The 18,634-nt window shown below is 42.4% G+C and overlaps 1 protein-coding gene across 1 annotated transcript in view; it reads right to left on the bottom strand.

Annotated features, from left to right (window-relative positions):
* The window catches only part of LOC138753279 (latent-transforming growth factor beta-binding protein 2-like), a 266,073-nt gene that overhangs the window by 133,489 nt on the left and 113,950 nt on the right, over positions 1 to 18,634 (bottom strand). Inside the window, exons 6-10 of the mRNA XM_069916102.1 lie at positions 15,833 to 16,024; positions 13,574 to 13,848; positions 9,217 to 9,319; positions 3,488 to 3,562; positions 830 to 952 (exon numbers count right to left, since the gene is read on the bottom strand). Of these exons, the coding sequence (XP_069772203.1) occupies positions 830 to 952; positions 3,488 to 3,562; positions 9,217 to 9,319; positions 13,574 to 13,848; positions 15,833 to 16,024 (768 nt within the window). The remainder of the gene's footprint in view (positions 1 to 829; positions 953 to 3,487; positions 3,563 to 9,216; positions 9,320 to 13,573; positions 13,849 to 15,832; positions 16,025 to 18,634) is intronic.

Consider the following 18,634-nt stretch of genomic DNA (forward strand, 5'->3'; position numbering starts at 1 on the left):
TGAACGGTTTCCTGAGATGGTGGAAGACATCAGTAAGTAAAATCTCTTCTGTTATTTAAATCTTGCGTTTCTAAGTTATTTAAGAAGCCCCCCTAGTAACACAGAGAAATAACAGATATAATCTCAGCAAACATGCTTCCAAGGTAAATATTCAGCCTTTTCCCTCAATTTCCAAATGTTGAAAACAAATGAATTTGAAATACTTTCTGCACTAACATTTGGACAGTTGTAGAGTTAAACAAGGTGCTGGGGTCGAGCGTGATAAACAAATGTGCTGGAGAAACTCAGCAAGTCGCACAGTATCCGTGGGAAGAAAAGGGTAAGCAACATTTCGGACCTGGGCCCTTCATCAGGCATAAGAAGAAAAGGGCAGGTGGCTGAGTGAAAAGGTGTGGGGACAGGAGACATGGAGGGGTAGGGGAGGTACACAGGCTAATGGGTAAGTGGTAATAGGTGGAGGGTAGAAGAGAAAAAGGGAGAGAAGTGATGAGGGGAGAGGTCAGAGGGTAGGAGGCAGGATGGGAAGGCTGGAGAGCTGGGGGAGAGGAGACAAGAGAGATGAGGGGAAAGAGAGAGAGAGAGAGAGAGAGAGAGAGACATGGGTGAGGGGGGTTAACAGAAATTGGAGAAGTCAATGTTAATGCTGTCTGTTTGGAAACTGCCAAGATGGAACATACGGTGTTGCTCCTCCAATTTGCAGCTAGCCAGACAATTGTAGAGATTGATTGTTCCAACAGTGAATGGGAAGCAGCCAACATATACCAGCTGTAATTGTGTCCAGACACGTGACTGAGTTTAACTGATGGGAGACCACCAGATTCTTACTTACAAATACAATGGCTCCTTGCTGTATCCAGCATATATCCAGGGTTACAGGTACATCTGTAGCTGCCTCTGGTATTCAAACAGTTGGCATTTTGACACATCCCTGACATCAGGCATTCGTTAATATCTGGGAATAAAGGGAAAAAAAAGTGATTTTATAATTGAGTGCAAATGAATACATCATGCCACAGCTTTATAGCAAGAGGATTTGTGATCAGGAGAAATTGCAGGAAAAAAATTAAAGATACTAAAAGATTTGATCAGCCACTACTATCCGCATCCATACTCAACTTGACAAAATAGAAAATATTCTGCTCAGCTGAATTTTGGCCTTCATGTGAAGAAAATTTGGGCAGAAAGAATGACTGCACTAAATATTATCCCAAAGAAAATAATTTCCATAAGATGGTAACATCATGCACTTCAATAACTGAAAAGCCACAGTATGATCACAATGTGTGTCTGTCCTCGGCCTTCCCGACTACACAAAGTCATGGGGCAGCACCTCATAGTCCTCTGGGGCTGTCTACAACCCAATGGCATAGCAGGCATCCCTTGTGTTTCTTCTCTGTCCTCCTGATTCATTCAGATTTTTTCTCTCTCTCCAACTCTTTGAAATTCCCCACCCAACCACTTTGTCAACCATTTTCTATTCCCTTCCCCATTGTCTTCCTCTTGCCACATTTTGTTCATATCTTGCTGGAAATGTTGGATATGCATCTTTATCTTTGCTATATAAAGGACACTGTTTGACCTGCTGAAGTTTTCCAGCATTGTTATTAGGTTCCTGAAAGGGTAACTCTCTGAGATCTCCACTATTCAGCCTCTGTCTCCTCCAATTTGGTCTTGTCTACCCAACTCACCTTATTGCCTGCCAGCTCCTGTCTCTCACCTCTCCCTCAGCTCTTTATACTGGCTATCTCCTCATCAGTCATGGTTGATGTACAGTCTCAGCGTATGAACCCTGGATTCAGCGGACTGTGGGGAAGAAACTATCACTGGTTCAACGGGCGGAAAGGCGATTCTCAGCAATGCATCGTGGAGCTCTGAGAGGGCACAGTTAGTCGCACCCAGAACACTGCTGGCCATCCACTGCACCCTGACCTGTCTCCAGCCGTCTTGACTATGTCTCGCCACTGGGTCCAGATAGGCCGGGATGAGAGAGCGAGGCTGACGACCTGCGCAACTCTCCCTCACTGTAATCCAAGTCAAGCGCAAGTCATGACTTCAAACCCAACGTGCAATTTTGATTTTGAAGTCATGGTCACCTTTGACCACGAAGGACAAACAGCAATAACAACAAGGGTCTCAGCCTAAAGTGACAAATATACCTTTGCTGCCACGGATTCTCCTTGAAGCTCCTCCAGAAGTTTATTTTGGGTTCCATATTCCAGTACCTTGTGTCTCTCTTGTTAATAGCTCATCAACATTTACAATCATAGATGGCTGAACTGCAGAGTTTCGTGCCTTGTATTTTCCCCATGCAAAACTACACTCATTTTTAAATCTAAATGTTCAGCAACTTCCTTCTTTAGATCTACACACCAACAAATGATTTCCAAGATTCAAGATTATTTTACTGTCATGAGAATATTATGCAACATTTCCTTTAGTCGATTGCAATGGTTCTCAACCCTTTTCTTTCCACTCACATCTCACTTTAAGTGATCCCAATGCCATCGGTGCTCTGTGATTAGTAAGGGATTGTTTAAGGTGGGATATGAGTGGGAAGGGAAGATTGAGAATCACTGCTCTAGACCCAATTGTTACTAAAATATTTTGCTTGAGAAAAATGGTCATTGGCCCATTTCCTTTGGAGTTCTGAAACCGTGCACATAACAAGTCAATGAGGCCTGATTAAAACAGGGGTTTTCAAACTTTTTCTTTCCACTCACATCCCACCTTAAGCAATCCCTCACAGAGCACCGACGGATTAGGGATTACTTAAAGTGGGATGTGAATGGAAATAAAAAGGTTGAGAACTATTGGTCTATTGTAAAGCAGACAAAGATTTGCCATCACCACAAATTACCAGGAAGGTTGTTGAAGGAAATGCAGTGGATATTGTCAAAATTTGTTTTAGTGAGGCTTTTGACATAGGATGTCCAGTCACTGGGTATCCAGGATGAGGTGGTAAATTGGATCAGACATTGGCTTTGCAGGAGAAGGCAGAGAGTGGAGGTAGATGACTGCCTCTCTGGCTGGAGGCCTGTCACTTAGTGGTGTGTCTCAGGGATCAGTGTTGGGCCCATCAGTGTTTGTCATCTCTAACTGGATGATAATGGGGGTTAATTGACAACTTTCAGCAGATGTAAAAAACACACCATTTCAACCAGTTATTTTGTGACCGTCTGAAACTTTCCAAAAACTGGAAACATGTGAATGTCATTGATGTTGTGGTAAAACCACTGTCATGTATAATTATCTGGTCGAGTATACCTATTGGCCGGTTGTACCTGTATAAAGGTAACTGTTCCACAGCCCCCTCAGTGCAGGACAACCGAACAGTAGGGATATGCTAATATACTCAAGTGAATTAAAGCTTATTGGTTTCTCCACAATAGTCTCCTGAAGTTCCATCAGATGCCATTACTTGTCTCCTTCAGTAACGGGATAAACATTTTCACATTGTCTTCGATGTTCTCACTATTGTATAACCTACCTTGACAATTTGTTTCGTTCATCTTTTTGTAGCCAACGGGACATTCGATCTGGCCATTCAATACCTTGGGATGAGCTAAAACATGAGAGAGAGGAACGTTGACTGCTGTGATCAAATCAGGAACAAAGATTGCAAAATTCCCGAGATATCTTTGATAGGTGTGAATTGGCCTCTTCATTATAAATATTTTGTTTACAATCAGTGCTCTGGACCAAGATTAGAGCCCTGAAATTTTTTTCTGTAAGTTACAATACATGGCAAAATTTGGACAACAAATCTTTCCATTTTCCCATATCAATTGGAGCAAACTGTACAGAAACAAACTAACTGCAGATGCTAGAATCTTAAGCAAGCGATGAGCCGCTGGAGGAACTCAATAGCCAAGGCAGCGTCCGTGAGTAGGAATGATCGGTCAATGTTTCGGGTCAGGTCCCTTTATCGAGAATATAGTGGGAATGAGAGAAATTAATTATATCAAGGGGTGCAAGGAACTCGAGGGGGCTACGAGGCAATGTGTTTAGACATCCAGGTCCTGCCAGCCCACGACCCGTGCCGCCTAATGCTCCAATTAACCTACAACCCCTGTACATTTGGAAGGGTGGCGCGCCCAGAGGAAACCCACGCAGGCACCGAGAGAATCTACAAGCTCTTTACAGACAGTACCAGATTCGAACCCAGGTGGCTGCCGCTGTTGTGCTAACCGCTACGCTAACTTTTCTCAAGTCTTCTGAATCAATTTCATGCTTGAGAGATCAGGGAATTGAGCAGAAATTTCGGGGGGAAAAATGCAAAAGCGGAATTTTGTGCAAAACCTTTTGTTTTCCTTAAGTGTCCAAGTAAATGACTAGACAGGAAGTAAATCGCATATTGCTGGAAACAAAAACAAATGCAAAGTTTGATGAAGTTCTGATGAAGGGTCTTTGATCTTAAACATCAGCCCTGGTTCCCTTTTCATTGATGCTGGGAGATCCTAGCATTTTGTGCTTATATTTCAGATATCAAGCATCCACTGTATTTTTATTCTCTATTACTCAATTGCTAGATTTACTGGATATGTCTGATATATGGTTTTCATTACAATAGCTGATGCATTTTTACTGCCTAAAACACTTCTTTATACATTTGAAAAACAGATGTTTGGCTTACTCAATAATTATATCAGTGCCATTTCTGTACATTGAAACTATAATATTTTTGCACTGGTGTTATTTTATTAAATGCTAAAGTTGATTAGCTTAGTTCTGTGGATACTAGCCAACAAAGCACACATGCACACAGACAAAACAAGGACTTTACATTGGTTTCTGCCTGTCAAAAGCCCCAGCTGGTGGGAACTTTGTCATTGTAAAATAAACTGGAACTAACTTGGGGTGGATGCATTATTTTACACAGTATTACATTTGAACATATAGCTGGATAATACAGATAGACGTCTATGCAATTAAAGCACAGCACAACCGTTGTTCAGCTGCATAGTTCTCTGAAGGAGGCAAGTCAGGTTGTCAGAGTGGTGAATTTGACACGCTTGCTTTTATTAGGCAAGATGTCAGAACACGAATAAAGCTCGAATGTCTGCAGACACCGTGGATGAAGTAAAAACACGACCCTGGAGAGACTCAGCAGGTCAAACAGTGTCCTTTATAGAGCAAAGGGAAAGATGCAGAACCCAACATTTCGGGCTTGAGCCCTTCATCAAGGTGTGGCAAAATGTTGGCGGGCACCCAAACAGACGGCCGGGGGGGGGGGGGGACGGGCAGGGGGGAGGTGCACGATCCCAAAGGCAGTAGATAAAATGTGGATAAGGGAGGAAGGGCACACCAGCAAGGAAGGGGAGGGGGATGGCTCTGTGAATGGAGAGGGAAGGGGTCGGAGAGCTGGATGAAAGAAGACAAAGGGAAAGGGAAAGGAGGGAGAGCAGGTTAGCAGAAACCGGAGAAATCAATGTTGAAACCATCCGGCTGGAGAGCGCCCAGAGGGAAAATCAAGTGTTGTTCCTCCAATTTCCATGTGGTCTGTCCTATGGACAGACATATTAGCATGGGAGTGGGGTGCAAAATTGAAGTGGTTAGCCACACGGGAGTGTACAATTTGAAATCTCGCGCAGTCGTTAGTGAGACCACACTTTGAGTACCGTTCTGGTTATATGGTCATAGAGTCAGAGAACATAGGACAGACCCTTCACACAACTCTTACACGCTGACCAAATTGGCTGCATTTTGACGATATCTTTCTATCCATTTATTGCCCAGCTATGGGAAGGATGCCATTAAGTTTGAAAGGGTACAGAAGAGACCCTCGTCAATCTGAATGAATGGGGTTAAATTATAATGACATTCAGTCCAGAGATATGCCTGTAAATGAGGGTGGCACGGTTAGCAAAGTGGTTATGCCACACTGTTAGAGCGTCAGCGATTGGCACTGGGGTTCGAATCTGGTGCTATATGTGAGGAGTCTACGTGTCTCCTTGTGTCTACGTGGGTTTCCTCTGGGGGCTCTGGTTTCCTCCCACACTTCAAAGTGTACTGGGGTTGTAGGTCAATTGGGTGCATTTGGGCAGCATGGCCTCAGGGGCCTGCTACCATTCTGGATGTCTAAAATATAATTTAAAATTGGATTAACATCAAGTAGATTCTGTTGAATGAAACATTCATGTTATAATTCTTAAAAACCTTGGTGACTATTATTTCTCTGTGTTACTTGAAAGGCTTCTTAAATAACTTTGAGATGCAAGATTCAAATAACAAAAGAGACTTTACTTACTGATGCCTTCCACCATCTCAGGAAACTGTTCACACACACTCCTATACATAAACATATGCTGCCCCCAGTGGTGCACTACAGTTACTACAGTGAGAAGGATATATTCTTACGCAGTTACAAAATAGTTCATATCATTCTGACTATATTCATCCCTCCTTCTCAAGATAAAGAAAAAACTAGTGTTCTTTATCATGTTCTTTTCAGTGCAACTTAATTCACTGAACTTGTACACTGGTTTATTTTTAAATAGTTGTTATCGATATTGCACTGGTGGCAATACGTTCCTTCGCCATCTTGTGGATTTAGCTGCGACCGTTGGGCCCTGTGTTGCTGGTCCACGTGTAGGTGATGTCGCTTGTTGTGCTTCACCTGACAACCGCTGTGTTGATGTTTCGGTATTAGTGGTTGTGGTCTCTTCACTTGATACCTCACTCGATATTGGTGTTGGAGGCTTTGCTGATATTAAAGTTTTCTGCTTCATTACATCTTGTGTCGGCCGGATGTGAATTCTGTTCCTCCTCAGCTGATCGCCAGAGTCTGTCTCGACAATGAATGATCTTGGCGTCTCGGCTTCTCTGACGACCTTTGCTGGGCTCCATGTTTTCAACATCGGCCTCTTGCTGCCTTCTGAAGAGTCTGGCAATGTTTGTGCACGTTTGCTATAATGCTGGTGTCCTTCTCCTTGCATGTCAGCCAGTTGACCTCTGATTTCCTCCTGATCTTCTGGAGGGTGTATTTTGCTTAGCAGAGTTGCTTTGTATCTCTTGCCATTTAGAAGTTCTGCTGGGGACTTCATGTCAGCCCTTAAAGGTTTTGCTCGTAATGATAGAAGATCTAGGGATGGGCCTTCTTCTGTTTTGCGACACTTAACCAGCGTGTGCTTCATAGTTTGCGCTTGTCTTTCAATGAACCCATGACCTTTGGGTTAATATGGGGATGATGTGTGATAACAAACCCACACTCTGCAGCCAGCTTTCTGAATTCTTGTGACGTGAACTGTGTTCCATTGTCACATATTACTTGCTCGGGTATTCCTTGTTCAGCAAGGAGCGCTCTCATTTCTGAGGTGATAGTTGACACTCTATCAAGGTTTTCACCCTTTTGATGAATGGAAACAGAGTAATAATGGGCTACGATTAAATACCACTTAATTCTCAGTGAACAAGTCTGCTCCCACTGTGTGCCGTGGCCTGGCAGGTACTTCTGTGGAAATCATTTCCTCTTTTTGTCGTGTGTTTATGCACTTTTGGCATATCTTCTCCGTCTGGATCTCATAATTGACAGAGATGAACTGTAATCCCTGGCAACTATCCAGGCCTAGAATAGCTGGTCTGTCTGTGTCTACCATGTAGAATGTACAGAGGATATTCTTCCCCTTTTGCCAGCCATTGAACTTGGCTCTCCCTAGCTGCTTGATTATGGGTCCACCATAGGGTGTTAATGTGGCATTTTCTGCTTCCAATGCACCGTCTTTTGGATACCCTTTTATTACGTTCTCTGGGAACATCTGGTGGTAGTGTCTGAGTGGAAGGACGTTGCTTTGTGATCCAGTATCCAGCTTCACCTTTAGGTTACATATCGTAGGCTTGTTCAGAATTGTCCTCTGTATTTGGATCCTTGTGTGCAACTCGCTTCCTTCTTTCATCTCACCCGACATCTCATGAAGGTGTATGGATTCCATGTCCAGTGTCTGGGTGTCGGAGTCCTCACTGTTGTTTCCTTTTATGTTTTGGATCTTCTTCTTGTCTTTTTTCTTCACTGGTATTACTGTTTTCTTCATCTCAGACTTGCACATCTTCACCCAGTGGTTTGCTTTACCACAGACTCTATATTCAGAACCATATGCAGGGCATTTGTTTCGGTCATCGAAGGGTTGTTGACTGTCAGACTTCCAGGTCTTTGGGGTTTGCACTTTTTTGATTGTGTTTTTTAAAGCATCAACTCTTCCTTCTCTTTGCTGTGGGTGGGTCTGCATAGATATAGATTTCAATTACATCCTCATGGCTTCGAAGACTCTGGCTGTGTCTATAGCTTCAGCTGGCTTCAAGCTATCCTTCCCTATAAGAGACTTTCAGGATGTGTACTCCCCCATATTAGTTGTTCAACTAATCTTTCCTCTATATCCTTAAATCTGCATTTTGCAGCAACAATTTTTAGTCTAGTGAGGAAGTTATCAACAGTCTCTTGCATTAAGCCTTAAAATTCATAACTATGAATTAACTATGATTAGACCTGGGTCCAAGGTGAGAAGAAAACTTTGTAAGTATCTGTCCTGGATCCTTTTTCTCCACCCCTGTAAGCTCTCAGCTATTAAATAAGTCAAGGCCTCGCTCCCCTGTCCAGAGAAGTACATAATTGACCTCCTCCTCTGCTGTTGCATTTTAAAAATAGCTTTTAAATGCTAAATTGCACTTCTGCCAAAACTTTTAAAAATGATTCAACGATGTCTTCAGCGTCCCCGTCCATCACTGGGTGAACTGCTGTTGCTCCAGCCATTTTTTTTTCAGTAATGTTTTTTCTCTTCTTCTCCTTCGTATTTCAGTGACTTACAATCAATTGCATGGCTTTATTCTTGTTCTTTTATACCGCTGCCACCATGTTATACAGCTATGTTACTTTGGAGGCTTCTTAAATAACTTAGAGATGCAAGATTCAAATAACAAAAGAGACTTTACTTACTGATGCCTTCCACCATCTCAGGAAACTGTTCACACATTCCTATATATTTATATATATACATATATATATATATATATATATATATATATATATAAATACATACACACACACACACACACACACACACACACACACACACACACACACAGACACACACACACACACACACACACACACACACACGCCCCCCTCACCCCAGTGGTGCACTACAGTAAATACAGTGAAAAGGGTGTAGTCTTACAGGGTTAAAAAATAGTTGACATTAACCTGACTATATAACAGTGACCTACCTGGTTTGGGAGGGCATTTTGTACATTTATGGTAACCCCATGATAATCCTATACTTCCACAACAATCATCTTGCTTTGTGAGACCTGGAAGAGGTTTTCCACACTATAATGCAAAGATAAAAATACATTAAATTATTTAACCTTGTGATTGATGTAGTGAACATAAAACATTACAGCACAACCCATGGCCCACAAACGTTGTGCCGAACTATAGAAACCTACACAACACCGAATCGAAATCTTCCCTACCTCTCACCCATAACTCTCGAACTTTCTTGCATCCATGTGCCTACCTAAGTGTCTTTTAAGTGCCCCTATTGTATTAGCTTCCACCATCACCCCAGGCCATACATTTCAGGCACCCGCCACTCTTTGCATAAAAAAACATTACCCTGACATCTCCCCTAAATCTTTCTCCCTTGCCTTGTACAGCTGTCCTAGGGTATTTGACACTGTCACCTTGAGAGAAATGTGCTGGCTCCTCACCCTGTCCGTGCTTCTCATAATCTTGTCGAACTCTTTTCAGTCACCTCCCTTCCTTGCTCCAAAGAGATCAGGCCAGCTCTGCTCACTTTGCCTTATAAAACACATTCTCAAAACCAGGCAACATCCTTATAAATCTCCTCTGCACCCTCTCTAAAGGTTCCATATATTTCCTGTAATGAGATGACCAGAACTAAACACAATATTCCAAGTGTGCTCTCACCAGAGTTCAAAAGAGCTACAACATTACTTCATGGCTCTTGAAGTCAATCTCCTGACTAATGATGACCAGCAAACTGTAAGTCATACCCATAGATTTCTTCCACTTCTCAGTGATATTATCATTTCACATGTTTTTGGCTCTTGGTGGATCCATAGCATTATACCACACAGAGACAGATACTTCAGCCCAACTCATCCCTACTGACCTAGTTGTCTAACTGGGCTCCTCCGTTTGCCTGTGTTTGGCATATCCCTCACAACCTTTCCTATATATATGCACCTGCCTAAATGTTTCATTAGACAGGCAGATTAATAATTATTACCAGAGCAATGAGAAAAATGACCAATCACAATATAATGATAGTTGTATTTTATGTTCTTCTAGCAACTACAATGGTTCTCAACCTTTTTCTTTCCACGCACATACCATTTATTCCCAATGCCATAGGTGCTCTGTGATTAGTAAGGGATTGCTTAAGGTGGGATGTGCGTGGAAAGAAAAAATTTGAAAACCATTGTTTTAATTGTACCTCATTGACTCATGATGTGCACGGTTTCAAAACTCCAAAGGAAATGGGCCAATGACCATTTTTCTCAGCAAAATATTTCAGTCACAATTGGATCTAGTGCAGGGATTCTCAACCTTTCCTTCCCACTCACATCCCACCTTAAACAATCCCTTACTAATCACAGAACACCGATGGCATAGGGATCACTTAAAGTCATATGTGAGGGGAAAGAAAAAGGTTGAGAACCACTTCACACTTCACAACTTAATTTGATCCAAACTTTGCTGATGTGACTGGGAAATATGCAACTTTATATGCAGAATCATTGCACGTAAAGGTAGAAATGATTAGGACAGTTTGGACTAGCTATAAATATATCCTTCGGTCCTTGGAATTAGTTGTTCATTTTCACTCATGCCCTTCAGTGAACAAAGGAAATAGAAATGTCCCATTTAGCTGGGGTATGATTCTGGCTGGAGGTCTATGACCAGTGGTGTTCCACTGGTATCAATGCCGTCAACTCCACTGTATGTGATATATCCTAATGATTCAACTGCAAAGACATCCTCCTCTCTTCTTCCCCCTCCCATCAGGAAGAAGATTTGCAAGTGTGAGATCACGTACCACCAGGTTCAAGGACAGTTTCCTTGTTGCTGTTATCAGACTCCTGAATGAACCCCAAAATTGTAAAATTATGTTGTTTTTGCTCCATTTCCAACCGATCTCCCTCTGTAACTCTGCACGCTTATACTGTGCCTTACTCATTGTACCATGTATGAGATATTGATTGGTCTGCCCACAAAACAATCAATATCACCACGCTTTTGAAACGCGTAACAATAAGCCTGAAATTGAAAATGTATGTAAGCCAACTAGCAAGTTTTCAAACAGCACAAAAATGATCAGAGCTGTGGAGGCCAAGGAAGTTATTTGGAAGATACGGCAGGATGGGAATAATTCGTAGAAATAGACAGAGCAAGAGCAGATGGAGTTTAATCCGAACAAGTGTGAGGTGTTGCACTTTGGGAGTCAGCTCCGCCAAACTCCAATGGATCATGCAATAAGCTGTGACAGTTGTCATAAAAATCAGCGGAAAGTACTTTTTCCCTGTTCTGAACAAAGATGAACTTAGAAAGGAGGGCCCATGATTGCCCACCCTTTGAGTGACTACACATCGCTAAGGAATATTGTTTGTTATCTGAGTTCACAAAAGAATTCCTGTGGAGTGTTTTCTGTGCTTCAGCCATGGTTCCATACCAGTTCCCTCTAAGTTGTGCGTGCACACGCACAAACATTCTGGGGGGTGCGTGCAGACAAAATGGGGCTGTATGGCCATACAAACATCTCGGCTTAATACTCCACACCAATATTACTGCTGATGGCACCTTTCTAATGAGGTGTTAGCGGAGGCCTTCTCTGCTCTTTGAGGTGGATGTATTTGGGGAAAGAGCGGAGATGTCATGCATGTTGTCCTTTACACTTCACTTTTTTTTTGCTTGAATTCAGACTAACAGGGGTTTTACTGAACTGATGTAATCCAAATATGCATGTATTCATTTTCATATATAAAAATAGCCATTCAAGTCCAGCCCAAAGTCCTATTTGCCCATATTTCTTTGAAGTATATGCTCACTCACATGCCCATGAACAGCACCTGGATTCTCCTTCTCACCCAGTTGCCAATCAGCTGACCATGCGGATTGTCTTTGGATGATAGGAAGACCATGGAGCAGCCAGGGAATACCACATGGTAGCAGGGCGCATAAGACTCCACAGACACAGGCCCAGTCAGGATCGAGGCCAGGTTGCTGGAGCAACATTATCTGCAGGGCAGAACCATCTGCAGCGATACATGTACATCCTGTACTTCAGTGGTGCTCAATCCCAAGAATTGCAAACTACAAGATGTTTATTTTACAAATGTTGGCACTTTTATTTTGGCAAGGTATCAGAGCATGGATAGGAGGAAAGGTGATTTTTTCTCCGTGAAAGGAAACTGCAGGGTGGTAGGGGGAAAGAGAGAGAGAGAGACAGAGAGGCAAGGGGATGGGGAAAATGAAGGGGAGTTGTGTGTCCATAATGGAACCAGAGAAGTCAATGTTAATTCCATTGGGTTGGAGGGTGCCCAGACGAAAGATGAGGTATTGTTCCTCCAATTTGCAGGTGGCAGCATTTGATACCATGAACAGTCATGTCAGGAAAGGAATGGGACAGGGAATTGGCTGGAAGGGCCTGCTGTACCTCTAAATGTTAAACAAATCACTAGCCGGAGCACTACAATGACTATCACATCAAGTCTTTGACCAAGCTTAGCTTTCCAAAGCTACTCTAGGGTTCCTTCATCAGCACCCCAAAAATGTAGCTTCTGCAGTCGAGAGAGACGAGTGACATTCTTCCCACCATTGTTGGATGCTTCATGAAGTAAGTGGTTCCCATCGTTATCTCCTGAACAATTAACAGATGAGGAACAATTGTTGCTTCATTAGTCCTTGAATGAGTTAAAGGTTGGATGAAAATTAAAACTTCAATGAAATGTGTGTATTTCCATCCAGCACTCTAGAATACAAGGGGCTGGAAGTCACTTGACAGATATACAAAGCCTTCTTCTTCAACTGTGGTCCACTGCTGAGATTTATCTTCAGATCCATGGATCAAGCTTAAGACTACAATGACTTTGGAGAAAGTGCAGACCAGATTTTAAAATTTATCTCAATTGCAAGAGAAAAATGAAGAGGAGAAATTGCAGAAACTTGTCATTCTTAGAACAGTGAAGAAAAGAGACCAGGATTTAAAAAAAAAATGTTTTAGAGAACGTCTAAAATAGATAGAAACTTGATGTAGACTAAGTATCTTTTCAAGAGACAAAAACTTCCTGCACACATGAATTTAACAGAGATTTAGAAGCTCTTCTGTAAATAGCCATCAATTTAAAGTTTGAGATTTTTGTAAAGTAAAGCTATCTTGGGCAAGAGAAGATATATGAGGACACACATCGACCAAGATCTCATAGTGCGAAAGAAAAGGTAAATGATAAAACTGCCGCTCACTACTCCCAATTCCCTATGACAAAGGGATCAGATATTTGGAGTTGAAGTTTCTCAACACCTTCCCCTGAATTGCACACATTTTAAGTATTGCCCTACCTGACCATCCGATGTTTCCTGGAAGCATCTTCCCACAGTCAATGGTCTACGATGTGGCAGCGCCTGCCCATTGTTGTTGCCGCCAGCATGAGGCTGTGATCTTTGCTGCACCGAGTGGATGGATTGTTGGCCCGGAGAATTCTTCAGGATTTTCTTTGCTGAAGAAGGGCTGGAATCTGCAGGTGGGGTCTTCACTCTTGCCACTTGATGAATTTGTACTGTAGCCTCCGGTGGGTGGTTCACATGTATATTCACCAGGGATGGGTGCATAACAACTGCCGAGAAGATGGAGTCATGGTTTAAACACCAGTAAATTAGCAGGGCATTACAATAAATTATGGTGTAATAACCCATGTCTATTTTGCAGAGCAGAACTAAAGGGCTTAATAACATAGAAGGAAACGATTCTACACCAAATCTGAACCAATTCACCTTCAACCATCTTAAGCATTCAATCCCTCCATCATGTGGTGCTTTCCAGGCTCTTGTGTTACCACCAGCATGTCCCCTTCCTTCCTGACGCCAGTCCTTCATCGGGGCTGGGTCTAGATTCTGGAAACTCTTACCCTCAACAACAATACTTTCACTGGGGAGAATTGCAGCTCTTCAGGAAGCTGATTTCTCAATGGCAATGAGGGCTAAATCATAATTGCAGGTCTTGCTGGAGGTGTCCAGGTCTCCAAAAAAAAATCCAAAGCGTGAATCTGAGTGTAAACAGTAAAATGCCCATGATCTGAAATTCAAGCAATTGGTAGCCTTAAGCAACCGGTAAAAAAAATTGTAGAAAATGAATAGGCAAAAAGTGCAAAAGTTTAAAATTTGTATCCCCAGTGGTCAAATTCCCAATCAAGTAACTAGAAAATTCTCATATACAGTATCAACCAATCCCCATAGGTGGCAGATACTGGGGGTGGGGGGGGGGGGGGGGGGGAGTTTACCGCATAACAATAAATGGTTTCAAATGGTTGCTAAATATTTATATCTTAAATATTATATATGAATTTTACTTGGAGTGAATTGATCTTTAACATTTTATATACCAAACGTAATCCATATAATCCAAAGATGCACATATTTTTACTTTTGTACAACAAAAATGGCCATTCAGCCCATCAAGTCTACTTCACCTCAGTCCTATTTCCCCATGTTTCCTTGAAATATATGCTCGCTCACATGCTCATGAACTTCAACGTGACTCTCCAACCACCCACCTACATGGGTTGCAAATCAGCTGACCAACTAGAGTGTCTTTGGATGATAGGAGGAGACTAGAGCATTGAGGGAAAACCACATGGTGACAGAGTGTGCACAACTCCACAGTCACAGATCTAGACTATCTGCAGCAATACAGCTACATCCTGTACAGGCAGTCCCCAGGTTAAATACAAGTTCCATTACCTAAGTCTGTCTTTAACCCTAATTTGTATTTAAGTCGAACCAGTGCATGCAGTCCTTATTTGGCGTCAGTTAGTCAAGTGTTTATCTTAGTGTATGTAAAATATTTTACCTTTATATTCATATAAAACACTTCCCAATACAATAAAGCATCTTAAATATAATAATGCTGTACATAATAATAATTCAGGTAATAATACTTTTAATCGCAATTTAAGGCCAAGCAGCAGCCATTTTGAGATGCGTCGCTGCTTCTTCTTCTTCTTCTTCTTCCCCCCCCCCCCACCCCCCGGCCGGGCCAATTGTCCCCCTTATCTGCCCGCTGCTTTGCCCAGGCCACGTGTGGCATAGCCTGACAGTGGATGCACGTCACCGACCGCCTGACAATCAATGGGGCAGCGAGCCAAATGAAAAGCAAGCTCCGCTTGAACCGGGAGCGGACGTCGTTCTCCTTCCGACCACCTTGTTGGTTCATAACTTTGGATTTTTCATACAACTCAGGGACTGCCTGCACTTCTCAGTCCTAAGAATCGTAAACTGCAAGACTTTTTTTTTGGTTCGCGCAAAGCCTTTACAGCACCAGCGATCGGGACTGGACCAGGGTTCAAATCCTGTGCTGTCTGTAGGGAGTTTGTATATTCTTCTTGTATCTGCATGGATTTTCTCCGGGGGGGCTCCGGTCTCCTCCCACCATTCAAAACGAACCAGGGGTATAGGTTAATGGGTGTATATTGGGTGACATGGACTCGTGGGCCGAAATGGCCTGTATATCGAAATTTAAATTATGGTACTTATATTTTGGCAGAAGCATCACGGCATAGATATATACATTTCCAACAAAGACAAGTAAATTAAATTAGTCACCTGGCTGGTTGGAAAGAGGGAGGGTGTAAACAGACTCTTTGTTGGTGGAACCCGCAGCAATGGTCTTTGTCACCCTCTGCTTTTCACGAGGGACTGAAAGATGGCAGAACTTTCCTGTGGAGTTTGAAAGACACAAACACTGGTCCCTTCCAATGCAGTATCCCCCATTCAGGCATGGGATTTGACAAAAATCTGGAACACAATCAAGTCAGTAATGAACTGCTTGCTAATTGAGATGAGTGAAATGTTTACTGTCACTGACACAGAGATAGATTTGCTTTGCATGCTACGCAGGGAAGTCGACCCATCCAGGGAGTGGAACGATAAATAAATGACAGAAGTGCAGGGGGTGGTGTTGCAGTAAGTCAAATAGGGCAGGGCGTGAATATTTAAAAAAAACAAAAGTTCAGTATGTACAGAAAGGTACAGGGACAAAGCAATGCAAGGACACCATCGTTTACCAACGATAAAGCAGTAAAGAAACTGTCCTTGAATCTGGAGGTACCGAAGCTCTTATAACATAAGAACATAAGAAGTAGGAACAGGAGTGGCTGTCCGACCCATCGAGTTTGCTCTCCACCATTAAATAAGGTCATGGCTGATCTGATGATAGGCTCGTCTCCACTTCCCTGCCTTTTCACCATTTCCCTTAATTCCCCTGCTGTGCAAAAATCAATCCAATCTTGTCTTGAATATAGTTACTGAAATTGCCTCCACTGCTTCCATGGGCAGAGCCTTCCACAGGTTCACCAACCTCTGAGAAAAGCAGGTTCTCCTCATTCTAAATCTACTACCCTGAATCTTGAGGCTATGTCCCCTAGTTCATGTCTCAGCTACTGGTGAAAAATACTTACCTACCTTGATCATATCTATTCCTTTCTAATTGTATAAAATCCCCTCTCATTCTAAATCCCAGTGAGTACAGTCCCGGACGACTCCACCTCTCCTCATAGGCCAACCCCTTTATCCCTGGAATCAACCTGGTGAGCCTCCTCTGCACCACCTCCAAGGCCAGTACATCTTTCCTCAAGTAAGGAGACCAGAAATGCATGCAGTACTTGAGATGTAGCCTCACCAGTACCCTGGACTGTTGCACCATAATCTCCCTGCTCCTAAACTCAATCCCGATGTAAAGTGAAAGAACAAGGAGAATATGAATGGGGCAGGGTCCTTTAATACTTTGGAAGTTTTTCCCAGAGAGTGGAGATTTGACGGAGGTGATTTATACGTCATCTAAACAAATAATTTTCTTCTTTTGTTGACTTGTTGATAGTACTTAAGGGTCAAGAGCTGGCATTATGAACCTCAAAAGATAATTAACAGCTATTAATTAACATAAGAGGAAGCTTCTTCACTCAGAGAGTGGTGGCTGAGTGGAACGACCTTCCGGAAAAGGTGGTTGCAGCAGGGTCAATTTTGTCATTTAAGAGGAGGTTGGATGGGTGCATGGATGTGAGGGGATTGGAGGGTCATGGACATGGAGTGGGTAGGTGGAACTAGTGGAGTTTCACTTAAATCGGTGCGAACTCGTAATTGTTATATGTTTTATATATATGTATATATATATATATATATATGTTTATATTTTGATTTGTACATTATTCAGTAGATTGTTATTAAGATGATCTAATTTTTATCCATATGTATTGTTCTTATCAGACATATTCTTCCGTCAAAGACAAAAGGTATATTGTTGGTCAATGTTTTACGGAATCAGTGTCATTCTGAGGTGTTTGGGTATATTCTCAGAAATGATCATTCCTGGGTCTGCCTTCATCTGGCTCAAATGAGACTGGTAATTCTCCCTGATAGTAAACTCTTACTCCAGAGAGTCAGGAGTCCAAATTCCATGTCTTATTGCCTGTTCACCAACTGCATGGGGACAATTCATTTCGTGGCTTTCCTCCCGTCAGTTGAGGCTAAAGGTGATAAATAACGTGAGATAATAATGACATATGCTGTTTAAAGTTCATCAACCCTTTTGAATGGCAATTATACTTTAAAGATTGCTTCATTTATTTATAAAACCACTCGGTAAATGGTGGAGGAACTCAGCTGGTCTCACAGCGTCCATAGGAGGGAAAGATGTGAGAATCAGGATTTATTTTCATGAACAAGTCATGAAATTTGGTGTTTTGTGGCAGCGTCGCAGTTGTACGTTTATTTTTTATTCTATCTGGTTCAGGCCTGAGCCTTTCTTCAAGGCCCGAAACGTCAGTGTAGTGAAATGGGATTTACCAGAAGTGACCTGTACTGATGACCGGCCCCGCCTCCTCCCCTGGGGACCCGTAGATACCCCTGGTTCCCCGCCTCAACTGTGATGCCCTCTGAAGCCTGTTCATGAACCCTACCTGTGCTGTAAGCTAATAAAAGCGTTAGTTCTCCCTCGAGACGAGTGTGAGCTTCAGTCGGTAATGCATCTTTTCCTCCTCTGGACGCTGAGAGACCAGCTGAGTTCCGCCAGCATTTACTGTGTGGTTTTACTACAATCACAGATCTGCAGACTTCTGTGTTTCACATATACTTATTTACATTTAGTAAAGGATTTGACAAGTTGGAGTTGACAAATCCATCAAATCTTAAGTCTTGCTCTAAATCAGTCAGAGGTTTAATCAGACAGAGAAAAAAAGGAAACAAGAGGATTCAAAATTGCTTAATTGTTCTGAAATAAATGATGCTGTTAAACTTGCAAGGAATAAAGGAGCTGTATAAATTGAAACAAAGGGAATGAAAGGTGGTTGGCCAACACAGATAGGAAGATCATTTGGAAGCTTTTAAAGTAACATGGGGATTGTTATGAGC

This window comes from Narcine bancroftii, chromosome 2 (assembly GCF_036971445.1).
Source record: "Narcine bancroftii isolate sNarBan1 chromosome 2, sNarBan1.hap1, whole genome shotgun sequence".
In the NCBI taxonomy this organism is placed as follows: domain Eukaryota; kingdom Metazoa; phylum Chordata; class Chondrichthyes; order Torpediniformes; family Narcinidae; genus Narcine; species Narcine bancroftii.